Source organism: Ixodes scapularis, unplaced genomic scaffold (genome assembly GCF_016920785.2).
Source record: "Ixodes scapularis isolate PalLabHiFi unplaced genomic scaffold, ASM1692078v2 PGA_scaffold13__105_contigs__length_92229423, whole genome shotgun sequence".
Classification (NCBI taxonomy): Eukaryota; Metazoa; Arthropoda; class Arachnida; order Ixodida; family Ixodidae; genus Ixodes; species Ixodes scapularis.
The window spans coordinates 4293063-4307428 of record NW_024609839.1 but is presented as its reverse complement, the minus strand read 5'-3'; the positions used below and the strand labels follow the sequence as shown (position 1 = coordinate 4307428).

Sequence of the window (14366 nt, the reverse complement as noted above, 5' to 3'; positions counted from 1 at the left end):
TCTAAAATGACTGCGGGATTTTTTTTTATTGTGCGAAATTTGCACACAATTTTTAAATCAGCGTAAAAACGTAAACATGAATTAAATAATATTGAAACTGCATTAACGTTTTGGCATTTTTTTAAATTGGTTTCACCTCTAATTGTATTCTCGTCCATACAGCAATCGCAACATGACCAAACCAATAACACAAATATATAACTAACATATTTGAGCTATTCACTTAGGGGTCGCGTGACCTTGGGGTGACCTTGGGGGGTCACGTGGCTTTGGGGTGACCTTAGTTACGCCGACGGCGACGGCGACACCGCTCAAGCCGGACACGGGCGCCTAAGAGCTGCACTCTAAAAATGAAAGCCGTTTACAACTTAACTCCCTGTAACGCCGAATTAGAGTGCAGCTCTTGAGGGGGGAGGAGGAAAGGGTACTGAAGGTCCCCTGTTCTCGGGGGGGGGGTCACGTGTGGGGTCACGTGACCTCGGGGTAGGGGGTTCCACGTGGGGGGTCACGTGACCCCCCCCCCCCCCCCGAGGGCCCGTGACCCCCCCACGTGACCTCGGGGAGGGGGGTCACGCGACCTCGGGGGGGGGGGGGGGGGGGGTCACGTTACCTGGGGGTCACGTGACCCCCAGAGAAATTTTCCCGCTAGATTTAGCGGGGAAATTTTTCCGCTAGATTTAGCAGGGAAATTTTTCCGCTAGATTTTGCGGGGAAGTTTTTCCGCTAGATTTAGCGGGGAAATTTTTCCGCTAGCTTTAGCGGGAAAATCTTTCCGTTAGATTTAGCGGGGAAATTTACGCATAATGCACCGCGCGGTTACGCCGACGGCGACGCCGCTCAAGCCGGAAACGGGCGCATAAGAGCTGCGCTCTACAAAATTTAAGAGTACATTTGGTGTTATGATTTTGTTAAGCCTATGGTGTTTGTGTGTGTGCGTGTTTAACGCAGGCTGAGTAGGTTGTTGAGGTCTCGAGCTCGGTCACGACATGTTATTGTTGAATGGGTAAAGGCTCTTTCACACACTCGCCTTTGAGTGTGCTGGACCGCGTTGAGTTCCCATGTAACGAGATAACACAGAGCCTGTAGTACAGAGAGGGTTTCACTGCGCGACGGGGGTCACGTGGTTTTTTGGGTCGTTTTTTTGGTCAATGCCCCGCATGCGCACTTGAGACCGATCTCCGCGAGAGACGTCCGCCATGAAATTTCGAGCTCTTCCCTTGGTCTGAGATGACACCCCCCTTTCCCAGTGGAGGGGTGGGGTTGGGGGGTGCAGGGGGGGACAGGGGTGCGGAGGGGACTGTGATGTCTTGAGTTGGTATGCGGAGGGGGAGAAAGGGAGTCAAGATGCATGTGTAATTATAAAGTCGGCTGGTTTCCGGGTTGAGGGGGAAAGGGTCTCAAACGCAATAAACCTCCCCTCTGGCTACGCCCCCCCCCCCCCCCCCCCCCCCCCCCGTTATCTTTCGAATTGTTCCGACGCCTCTGAGGGCATCTTGGGAAAACATTCTTGGTCGCACTGGAGTGTTCGTTGGCAGGTGTGGAATCATTCCCGTGGAGCAGCGGATCAGCATTACCGACCTCGACGAGCTCTGACTTCAGAATCCCAAAGATCGGAGGATTGAAATGTTCGAGGCGTGTCTAGTCACTCTCTAACAAATTCATTGTGCAGAGGGAACCCGAAGATGCATCAATCAGTCCGTCTTTTTCTTTGTATTCTTGTGTTTCTTAAAAAAAATGTTTTTAGCTGGGAGGGCTAATCTAGTGCGCTCAGTGGCGTCACTGAAGGGGGGGGGGGGGGGGGGGGGGGGGAGACGAGCAGCCCCTTGTGCAGCGGTCAGGGGGTGCAGGTGGGCAGTAAATGGGGTGGGGGGGGGGGGGTGTCACGGTGGCCCAGCGCCGCGACGCCCCCTGACAGCGGAATGTTGTCGCTGATTCTAGCGACCCCGCGCTATGCTCTCGTTTGTTTTAGAAGAAAGCACAATTACATGGATGTACAAGGAAAATAGCGAGCATGAAATATATCTAAAAAGGATATGGAACATTATATAGTATGTACCGGGTGTTTGTGAAAAACACGCACCCAGATTTCCGCTTGTGAGACATGCCAGCTGAATGAAGGAAGGAACATACAAGACAGAGAGAGAGACACAAGGTGCATACACATGCACTCCTCTGGACGCAACCATTTATTGAATAACGACTTTTCTTTCGCTGACTTTCATTTAATGGATAACTTCTTTTCCTTTGTCGACTTTGATTATTGCCTAAATGAAATATTCATTATATTCATCACTTCAGTTTAGAAAAACCTTGCTTCCCCAGAGGTAACGTCTTCTGTGGGCTCATTCAGGCTATTTTACACAGGGGGCGCTTCCTGCAAATACTTCTTTTCTTTTGTATGTAGTACAATGAAGGCAGTGCTTACGCACTCGTCCTCCTCGATGGCTATACTATGTTTCACCTTATGTTGTACCCGAGGGGTGGGGGATCGGTGGCCGAGTGGTCTAGCACACACCAGCTCAGAGCACGTGGAGCGAAAGCTCGCGCTGCAGAACCGAGAGGTCCTGGGCTCAATCCCCACCTCTGCCCGTTTCGATCCGGATAAGCATCGTACCGGGGTGCGGTCGTGTATCACTACTGCGTGGCGCACGTTAAAGACCCCTGGCAAGCAGTCGTACTGCACTGGTTAAATTGCTTATCTACAGTGGGTAACAACGTCGCCATGTTCCGGCAGACTAAACTCCTGCTGTATAAACAACTAACAACTAATGTGTTTGTTTGTTTTGTACCCCAGGAAAGGCTGTAAGCGCGAGCTCCTTGCTCTGGGGCGGATCTCGGCGGCACAAGCTCTCGTGCAGTAAGGGCAGCTGTCGACGCTATGAGCTCGCGCTTTCAGCCTTCGCTGTGGTACAAGATAAGGTGAAACGGAGTATAGAATTTCCCTTGCGATCTGGTTTTTGTGTCTAGCCATGATGGTGATGTTTGAGAAAACGGGAGCACCTTGGCATTGGCGACAATGCGCCAGAAAATGGCCCGCTGCTGCTGTATTGTGCGTACGGAGGCGGCATGTTCTCTGGTGCGGTCATTGACACAGCGCCCAGTTTGTCCGGTTTAACATTCCCCACATGACAGCGGAATGTTGGGGGCGGAACAACAGCGCTTTCACATGGGCAACACCTCTAGTGGTGTTGCCCTACTCCACGGGGTTGCAAATCGCCTGAAAAAGATCGCTGGCCAGCATGGAATACAAGTCATTTTCTCAGCTCCCAACAAGTCATATGCCATGTGCCGGAAGGTTATCAGTGAGGCCTACAACAACAAAAAGACCACGTGCGGCACCGCTCACAGGACTCAACACGCCCCATGTGAAAGCGCTGTTGTTTACAACATTCCGCTGTCATGTGGGAAATGTTACATCGGACAAACTGGGCGCTGTGTCAGTGACCCCACCAGAGAACACGCCGCCTCCGTGCGCACATTTGCAGCAGCGGGCCATCTTCCAGCGCATTGTCGTCAATGCCAATGTGCTCCCTTTTTCTGAAACATCACCATCATGGCTAGATACAAAAAAAAAATCGCAAGGAAAATTCAAGTGTCCCTAGCTATCGAGGAGAAGAAGGGCGAGTGTGCAAGCACTGCCTCCACAAAAGAAAAGAAGTATTTGCAGGAAACGTCCCGTGTGTAATTCCATACAGTTGTGTTTTTAATTTCCTCACTGATATCGGCCTCCTACACCGACTGTGATTTTACTTTCTATCCTAAATTCATTGTCATATTGTTTACATTTATACACACTCATGTTCATGGTTTTATCATATATTTCGCTACTATAGTTCTTTCCTCTTCTTAAACCCGAATTACATTAGTCTAAGCTTGGCGCAATATAGCCTTAGTTGCTGATGCGCCATCAACCCCCAATCAATCAATCAAGTCCCGTGTGTAAAATAGCCTGAATGAGCCCACAGAAGGCGTTACCTCTGGGGAAGCAAGGTTTTTTAAACTGAAGCGATGAATACGATGGAGATTATTTCATCCAGGCAATAATTAAAGTCGACGAAAAAAAAGTTATCCGTTAAATGAAAGTCGACGAAGGGGACGTTATTCAGTAAATGGTTGTTAGTCCAGCGGAGTGCATGTGTATGTTCCTTGCGTCTCTCTCCTGTCTTGTATATTTCTTCCTTCGTTCAGCTGGCATATCTCATAAGCATGAATAACCAACCTGCTCAGCTTCAGGCAATCACAACGAATTTCCGCACCGCAAAAATAAACTAGACTTTGCGGAGAGCTCAACCTCCTTCCGAACGTAGCCGTAGCCGTTCGAGCAAGATGCCAAAGTTTCAGCATCAACTCTTATATTATTCATAAATTATAAGCGATTTTATGAAAATTTCACTAGAAAAATGGCGACCCACGGAGCTCTCGAATACATGGAGCTCTACGGCGCCAGAAACCGAAAGTGGGCGAAAATGGGCCCATCTTTTCATCGAAATTTGGAAACATCACTTGTAACTTTTAAATGAGATAACGGTTGGTGCTGAAACTTTGGCATGTTGCTCCAACGGCTGGGGCTACATTCTGAATGAGTTTGAGCTCCCCGAGATGTCTAGTTTATTTTTGCGGTGCGAAAAGTTGGGTTCGGATCTCTCGCAAACACCCGTTATATCAAGGCACAATGCGCGTAGCACTAAAAGCAATCCCCGTTTTTTTTCTCCCACTTCTCTTAAAATCTAGAGGCTGTAATAAAAAACTGCTGGGATGGCGGAAAGTGCTCACTTTGGAATGTAACCTAGCCCGTTAAATTTCGAGCTCGACAGTAACCTTTAGAAATACAACTAAAGAAAATTAATTGTAGATTTCGCGTTCGCGCTAACACTAGGGAGTTTTCGTGGATCGTTTCCGCTGGCCCGCAAAGTTCCCCGACACCCGCTACGAGGTCCCGGACTCTGAAAGGAAAGGATCGCTCCGCGCATGCGCTGTAGTGGCGTCTCCGTTCGGGAGAGTGTAGCGGAGGTACTGAAACGGTCTACGAAAACTCCATGGTGTTGCCCCGTGTACAGTGGCCCAATGTTTTAATAATAGAGGGTTTTAGTAGATCGTTTCTAGTTTCCGCTCCGCTCAGAGGGTGTCAAACTGCGCATGCGCGGCCTGCTTCGGCGAAATTGAAAGGGGAGGTCTTAAAACGCGTTTTAGTGGACCGTTTTTTTTCAGCGTAAAAACGTTTCGAGAGCGTTAAAAAAATTCGCTTGCGTAGCCCCACAAGTTGACGTTCTTGTAACACAGAAACAACAAAATATTAACACCAAGAGAGTGAGAGGGAGCGTACTTGTAGAGGTAGTAAAAACGAAGGCGAAAATTCGCATCTTTCACGACCTATAGGGGGCGCACTGGTGTCTGTCAAAATGGCTGTCATCTGGATGATTGTCATAGAACAGCGGGACAAGGCTGGGTCTGCGACGCTTATGTAATTCTTGTTTTGCTATAGACGAGCAGAATTATAGCCTTACGTTATTGTTTTACGCCAGGAAGGTGTACGCAAGTCTATTTTATATGAGGCCAATCATCCAGGAGCTAGGGAGCGCGATTCTCACACCGCGGTACCACCATCGCTAAAAGTTGCTAATAATAAACACAAAAGAGTAGGCACACACCCGAAGAATAATGAGCTATAAAATATAAATATAATAGTTCCACCTTGTGTGCGAGTGAACCCGAAGGTATAAGCATGAGCATGTTTAGGGTGCCTCAATGTCCTTCTATTAAGGGTGATGCTACCCTTTGTAGTACTTGATGCCGACAGCACGCGCTCACGGGTAACATACAAAGAAATCGACGAAAACAAAATGTTTCCACAGCACAGTCAGCGCCAAAAACGCGTTCAGGGACACGCTCTTTCCCGCGCTTCTGAACAAAAAATAAAAATAAAAGTGTGGGACAATGGCCAGATGTCTCCACCCTAAACAAAGCGCGCATATGAAGGCACCCTTAGCATGCTGCTCTACACGGTACTTGCACTGCACGAGCGCGCGTGCTGGTCAAGGACGCTGAAAGGCCGGCACTCGCTCTCGTAGCTTCTGCTACACTCTAATTAAAAATGAAACGGACTTACGTATTCGAAATAGAAAAAGGAAGGAACAGGACGAAGTTTGCGCATTGCGAGTACGAGTTATACAGTGTTCCACAAGGCTAGCAAGGCACCTGCACGATGAATCCCCTGCTGTCCTCATGAAGGGAGACTTCTACTAACGAAATTAAGCTGGCGAGACATCGAGTCTGTGATTTGTAATACTCATACCAAGAAGTGCCGAAGCTTCCCTTCCGAACGCGGTCTGCTGGACATTGCCAACGTAGAAGGAAAATCATTTAGGAAGCAATCCCGCTTCCAGAAGGACCTGGCTACTCTGCAAGTGGGCCTCCAAATCCCAGCGCCCGACAGATCAGCGCAGGGTTTTGCCGATCTCGCAAGAGCTTTGCATGGTTCTTTGTCGAATGGCCTATTTCAACCGTCTGTTCTAACTTGAATGAGCGTTTGGACGGAACTCGTCGGTGTTCTCCAGTATTGTGAACCTCACCGTGGGTCCCATCAACGAGAGCTTCGGCCACCTGCTCGCTGACATGAACAAACATAAGTGGTTGGCCCTCGCAAAACTGGAGCTGTTCTCACAGGAGAGACCCTGCATAATTTGAGTAAATTTCGCGTTTCCATTGTTTATAGCACAGCTGAACTGTCTGGTAAAAAGTCACTCTTTTTGATACGCCATTAATTTACGTCTTTACTTTTGTTTCGGCACGAAGAAACAACAATGTATTCATGGGCAGTGTCAGGACAAGTCACGACATCGCGCGTTTGTAATTGGTGAGTTTTAGTAGGCCACTTTTATGAGCCCTCTATGCTCTACTTTCCGCTCTGCAAGAAGCATCGTCCGCACCGCCCATGCGTGGCCCGCTCTGAGTTGGAGCGATTAGTTAGCGGAGTGAGCGTGCGCTCCGCTTCACAAGTTGCAGAGCGGACTGCCCTCAGCGTCCTTAGCGTGATCGCTTAGATCTCAAGATGGCTGTTACTCAAAACGCGTCGATGTTTTTCACCATGACCTTAGCCTGAACGAGGCCGAATCAACAAGTAAAGCGTAGGCTTTAGTGGCGCGCGGCACGTGCCTCGAGTATTTCTACAACAATGAATGGCGCCACTTTTCCCAGGATAGAGGGGCTATAACTTTTTGTTGTAGAAATGCTAGAGGAACGTGCCGCGCGCCACTTCCAGGAAGTTAATGGTGTCTGAAATCTAGCTCAGTCTCGCGCTGTACCGCCATGATCTCCCCAAGGGCTGCACGTTGCACGTCCCTCGAGCATGGACGGACATTGCACTACTTTTGAAACATGAAGGGGCTTTGGGTAAAGTCGTCGCGTTTTTGTGATCCTTCTATGGCTATGCAGTCAGATGTACGGGAACGCGTGCTTGAACGCCAATTACACCTGTGCACGCGCCCTCCTGTCGAAAATGCCACTGAAAGTTACCCACAAGCATAGCGCTCGCAAGCCGCACCAAACAAACCGTTCCTCTCAAGTTTATTTATTCACATTTGCACCAAATGTTTAAATTGTTTAACTTGCGTCTGAAAATGTTCGCCTTGGATTTCCTTGGTAAGTTTAGAAAATAATGGACTTGAATACAGCCTTTCTAAAAGTGCTGCCACTATTCTTCGAGGACGCCTTCTTTTGGCCAAGCGTCAAGGGAGCAAGAGAGCTGCGTCATTGTTTGTCACGGATGCGAGTCTAAATGTATTAGTCGCAAATGCTGCGTCGATGCTGGATGTGAACTTGGTTCTAGTCATGCGTCTCGCACTAAAAGCGATGCCCAAATAATGGCGGCCGAATATGTTACCCGGCGGTGTTTTGAAAAAAGTTACCAAGAACGGTTGAAAAAATATTCCACGTCAAGATTTTGTCTGATGAAAACCAGACAGGCATAAACAATGCAAGCATTAGCAAACACGACGCTGGACTTCACAGCAGTAACAGTAGATTAAAAGGCTTTTCAGAAGTTTCGTTTCGAAGTCCGGCGTAGCGGACCTCGCATGCACAGTTTGACAGCTTAGCGGAATTAAAGAACAACTAAATTTTTTTTTTTTTTAAATTTACGATACACATTTTTTACAACCCTACCATGGAAATAGCTTTATCTTATATGAGTAAAGTCTCATATCACATGTTTTGGTAGTGTTTAAATGCTGCCGTGTTGTAAGAGTGCCTTTTTGTTCTTTTTATTAGGCCGTCAAAGACGAGGGAGAACCCCTGGACAACGGTTGAGGTTTCGTTGACCGCACAGCACGCCCATATGCCATCCATCAAAGAATCAGAAGCCATACTTTTCTGGTCACATTAGGGTGCTCGTCGTGAAGTACCAGACAGTGAGTCGGCATAATTTGTCAGCTGGACAAACCCTACGAAGACCATGGGCGTGATGCAGATGGTCTAACATATTTCTTTTTTTTTTCTTGGGGGGGGGGGGGGGGTCAATATCGGAATGCATAAAATGATCCCAGTGAATGACATCAAATATTTTGTGCTTAGCGAAATACTTGTCCAACTATAGGCTTAAAGGCATCTAGAAATATTTGCATAAAAGAACATTTACTAATATCTGCCATTTTACTTCTCAGGTGTGAATGTGAATATTGAATGTAATCAAATTACAATGTTACTGTTGGCTTCAGTAGTGTAAATGTAGACCTGCATTGGGGGGCGTAGCCTTCTATTGCACCTCTAGAAAACAAAGTAGCACAAGTGAGGCTGAAACTAGGCAGGAGTTCGAGCCGAAAAATGTACTTTCAAAAAACAATTGAAAAAAAAAAGACGAAAAAGAAGCAAAGTGGTTTTGTGTCATTTCCCAAGGCACATACGTACACTGCGCTCCACTCTTAATACGAACACGACAAAATCGCTTTTATTTGCAGTTTATTTCTTTAACAGTTATTGAGCGAGCTAAAAGTTATTTGCTCAGATTAGTGCCCCTAACGAGCGCTTTATTCGACACCCATAGGTGATGCCAACCCCTCGAATTTAAGGTGAAAAATAAGAACAGGATATTTTGGTTGTTTCCGCTAACGGTGTTCCGCAGTCCACATAAACACCAAGGTACCCGTTCGCAAACCGAAGAAAACGAAGAAGAAAAAACTAATTTCATTGGGACAACAGAAGAGTAGGGATATAAATGGAGCAATCACTTTAGCTAATTTGCACTGTCTTGCTGCCTAAAATAACCTAACAAAATATCTGCTCGTTTGCCGACTGCTCGGATTAAACAAGTCGAGCCCGCTAACTTAGACAAGGCAGCATCTGTTTCCACCGGTCAGGGTCCGTAAAAAGATTGTGACCAGCGGTTTCCCGAAGCAGCCAGAGGCTCTCGAACACCAGTCAGTCAGTCAGAGTTTTGAGAGCAATCAAATCAAAGGAAGTGTTGCTGAGCCGGAGGCTCTGTATGTCACCTTTTCTCGAACACCGTGAAACGTTTTGTAGCGTGAGCTACACTGTCCGACGTTGAGCACTTTCGCGTGGCTCGCATAATGAGCCGTGCTCCGTGCTGCGCATGCGCGAGCAGCAGTGACGTCACACGACGCACAGCTGGCGCGCCGGAGCCGCCGCCGCTGCGCGCTCCGCTGCCACCGCGTGCCTGGCCGGTCTGCACATTCCAGAGGAGTGGCTTCGTAGCCGCGGCAGACGCACTGGCGGCGCCGCGTGCCCAGCTGTGAGCCTCCGTTGCGCAGTAGCCAAGTCTGACGCTGCACCGGAGCCGCTTGGTAGCACCTCTCATTTTGTGCGCATAAGCTCACGCTACGAATCCTGGCATAGCCGAACTAAGCCACCGGAATTTTTTTTCTTGAGGACGCCGTTTCAAACAAAGTCTGCGCAGCCATCTTAGTGCAGCGAGGTTCATAACGGTCGTGCGCGCTCCCAAGCATGCTTTCAAGTGGCGAGCTTTACTGAGAGTGGAACGCGCTTACTAAAATGGCGAGGAAAGCGGAGCTGACGCTTCACGCTCAAATCCCAGACCAGGTCACGCGTGCGCGATGGCGACCCCGCTTTCCATAGAGCGGAGCGAGAAAGCGAAAACGGTCGACTAAAACTCTCTAATATCAAGCGAGCGTCAACCGCCAGCCGACCAGTGCCGTGTCGCGGAGGCTTGCGGCTATGCGGGAGAAATTAAGCGCGTTCGCACGAAGCCCTTTCGAGTGCGAGCGTGGTCTGCTAGGCTATTCCGTTGATCGCACTCAGCCCCCGCTCCGTAGCAAGGGAGAGCAGGGCGCTCGCAATGTCGAAGTGCATCGCCGATGAACGCCTTCCTCTTGAAATGCGTTCAAAATCCTATTGACGTTACCCTGTGTAACCCGGACTGTTATTGCGATACCCCTTTGCGTCATGCTGCCCATCGACACTCTCACAACACGTTCCCGTGTTTCTATAGGCACTCGAGGTGCCATAAAAAAGTGCGCACGCCCGCTGGTCAAAAAAAAAGTGTGACTACCCGGCTACATAGGCTAGATGACGAGAGCAACAACGCAGTTGATAATACCGAACATGAAGCGAAAACCCTGTCTATACTCCGTTTTACGTTGCGTTGTACAGCAGCCGTCGCTACGAGTTATCTTGGCCAGTCCATCGTTAACTCGTGGCCTTCCCGTTGGGTACAACTGCGCGTGGAAGCAGAATGTCACACGGCAGGGTGAAATCACTGGATTGGTTTTGATGGCTTGTAGCATTGGCTGCGGTATATAGTTTGATGGTCCCCACGTCCAGGGCCCCGCAGAGTACTACTATTTTTCTGGCCCGAGCGATCAGCTCTCGCTGTTGCTCAGGGCCCGAGCCGAGTAGGGCAGTCTCCCAGGAGGATGTGGAAGGATTTGGTAGGGGTTGAATCTCTTCTCCGAGTGGAGTCGGACAAGGCCAGGTAGAGTGATAGAGTGTGGGGGTCGGGGAATTGCAGCCCGGGCATGTGCCTCGATAGCTGCCAGGAAAGAAGAGATGAATATGGTGTAGATTTGGAAAAGTCTGTGTTTGTATGCGCCTCCATTCGGTAGCTTCGCGTCTGCTTAAGCCTTTGTGTGGAGGTGGATATGTCCTTCGCCCAGATCGGTAATATTCTGTAACCTGATTAGAGGTTTCGAGTTGCGGACTTTGTGTGGGGCGTTCTTCGGTTTCGTCGTCTGACTGCTGACGGTTGCAGACGGGTCTAGTCGAGTTGCTCTCGACCAACTCCTCTTCCCCATGCCGGGCTGCTCGGAAGGTCAGTGCTTGAGCGAGAGAGTTTGCACTCTCATTACCCTGAAGAAGAGTGTGGCCGGGTGTCCACAGTATGTGAATCAAAGGGAGTTCTTCGTGGGTTAGGTGGGCTAGGATTCTTCTACTCCATTCAGAAACGAGTCCTCCTGCCCATGCCCTGCAATCAGCCTGAGAGTCGGTGAGTATGGTAACCATTTCGTTTGGATCGCATCTCCTTGTGTGTTGGGTGCTAGTTATAGCTAAGGCCATTGCCGCTTCCTCCGCTTCTGCGACGGACAGTGATCCGAGCAAAGAGGCAGCTGTTCGCCTCTCACCGTTCGGGCGGCACACCGCGATGCACCTGCCCGAGATGGGAGTAGAGTACGAGGCCGCGTCCGTATAGAGCACGTCCGGGTCTTCCTGACAGCGTCTGCAAAAGTCCTGACTCCGGCCAGTCTCCTTCCTGCTTGTTCTGCTTGCGAGTTGAGGGGGTGAACCGGTGCTCGTTTTTCTTTAATTTCTTTTTCTGGAACTTGCATTGTGTGGGGTGATAAACGGTCATTATTATCAGGGATCCGTTTTAAGCGGTATTTGCGCAAAGTACAAAAATTGTTGCATCGCCCCTTTAACTATGCCAGCAGATAATCAACAGGGTCTGTGTGTGGTCAAAGAACAGCCTAGCAGACGACGCTCGTACAGGAAAGAGCTTTGTGCGCACGCGCATAATCTCTCGCGTGTCGCCGCATCCCACCGCGGCACAGCGCTGGCCGTCCCGGCGGTCGACGCTCGCGTCATATTGTCACGGGTGGTGACCAAAAGAAAACAGAAAATGAACAAGAAGAAATAAACGTTTAATGTGGCGAACTAGTGCCAAAAATAAAAGGGTACAAAAGAAAACAGCAGAGCGTCGCGGGCGTCGATGTTGGCGAAACCGCAGGATCGAGCGCAGAGGCGAGACTGACTCGACAAGGTCGCGGGCGGCCTCTTATCTAGAATGAGTCACTATCTCGAAGATTCGGCGGGGAACGTTCGAGCGTAGCGCGCTTGGGGTGAGAATGAACACGCACTTTCTAGAACAACAAAAACGATAGAAGTTATGTTCGCAGCAAGAACAAACGAGAACCCTCTGCAAGTCTGCGCGCGGCAATATTATTAAAAAATTGGCCCACTGTACATTGCACCCGATATGTCGCTATTAACGAACATAATGATATCCCCGAAACATTGTTTGGTCTACGTGGATAGATGGAAAAAGTGGTCTCACGTTTGTTCGTGTTGCAGGGGTCAAATATCATGTAGGTTTTCGTCGGCGTGTGCTGTCTTTCGGTTATTTCCGGAACACGCCGAATACTGCTTTCCATAAAGACGTTCCCAGCCACAAGAGGTATGAAGAGGGATACTACGAACATCTTGAGATCTTTGTCGATGGTAAAAATATTCTCATAAGTCGTAACAAATGCTCCTCTCTCTTTATCTCTCCTCCTATTTATAGCATAAGGACATCACGTGGATGATTCGAATGAGCACCTGCAACAAAAACTAAAGTTGCGCTATGATTTTTTTTGTTGATGTAGGCTGAGGGGAAGAGATTGACCGGGGAGCTTTCGTTTTTAGGAAAACAATTGTATTTCAGTTGAATTACCTTTTAAAAACATCTTCTGTGGAACTTTTCTTACTTTTTGTTATTTTTCTCTGCACAAGTAATTGACCCTATTCAAAAGTCAAAGACATTATAGAATAGAATAGTTTAGTTCAGGCACAGATGTGTTACACATGTGTTACACATGTGTCTGGGTGGCTGCAGCAACAGAAGGCAAAAAGCCTTCTGATGTGTCTCCCCCCCCTCCCCCGCCCCAATAATTAAGGAACAAAATTAAAATAAACCTAGACATCTGTGAACTATTAAGATCAATATTATTCATATAAACAAATGAACATAAGCAATGTGCCACAATAAAAACCAAAAAATTGAAACAAACAAAACAAGCAAATTATAAAACAAAGACAAGATGAAACTGCATTTATTTACATTGACATGGTCGTTATCCACAATATCATCCAACACCCGTCTGGCATCAACATATCATAACACTTCCTAACACCATGGGAAAAAAAAAGACATACTGAAGACATTTTATTTGCCATATGCAAACGTAAAATTTACTTTTTATAACAATAATCTAAGGTAAGCGATTAGCTTCAAGGAAAACATGTTTTACTTTTTTCCTGAACTTGTGGCTTTTTTCTACACTGCTGTGCTTTTCGTACAATGTTTGGGTGTTTATTTACTAGGTTAGGAAATCGGTAATCTGGTTTTTGAGTTCCACAGTTAGTTCTAACGTTTGGTTTTCTAAAAGCGGTGCGCCTGAAATTATATTCCGCAGGTTTATTAAGATAAGTATCAAAGAACTATGTCACATCGTGCTTTATCTGATCAAAAACGAGGATCGGCAATTTGTGTGAGAGGACATATTTTATTTGTAATAACCTTCATTTTTGAATGAGGGTGCTTTTTTCGATGTACCCTAAATTTTTAATAATTCTTGCAGCCTTCTTTTGTAAAAGGAATATTTTTTCCAGTGCGTGTTTTTGTGGTTCTGCCCCACACTGATAGAGAATATTGTAAGCGAGGATTGACAAGAGCGTAGTACAACTGTAGCTTGAGCCAGTTTGGTAGTAATCCCCTTAGTTTGCGCAGCATTTCAATTGAACGTGAGATGTTACATCTTAGGTTATTTACATGCTTTGTCTAACTTAAAAATTCCTCAAACCATACTCCAAGAATCTGTGTGCCGTAGTAAACTCTATTGTCTAATTTGGAAATTGAATATGGGGTTTTTACTCCAGCGGTTTGTTCTTTGATCTGAATATAACATATTTTTTTCGTTGTGCTTAACACTAGCTGAGTAGACTCTAACCATACATATAGTTTTACAAACGAGCTCTTTGCAGTTACTTGAAGCTCTTGTAGATGATCTCATGAAAAGAACACGTTAGTATCATGAGCATACAATATCGTAGGCTCATGATACAAGCGGCCCGTTAACGATATCGTTTATATATATTAGGAATCGAAAGGCAATCTAATCAGCTCCAATACTACAGCTCTAACA

General features: G+C 47.5%; 1 protein-coding gene across 1 annotated transcript in view; it reads right to left on the bottom strand.

Annotated features, from left to right (window-relative positions):
• LOC8037386 (ficolin-1-like) overlaps nt 1-12662 on the bottom strand; it is a 53012-nt gene extending 40350 nt beyond the window's left edge. Inside the window, exon 1 of the mRNA XM_040211874.1 lies at nt 12518-12662. Within this exon, the coding sequence (XP_040067808.1) occupies nt 12518-12662 (145 nt within the window). The remainder of the gene's footprint in view (nt 1-12517) is intronic.
• Between the last annotated feature and the right edge of the window lie 1704 nt (nt 12663-14366).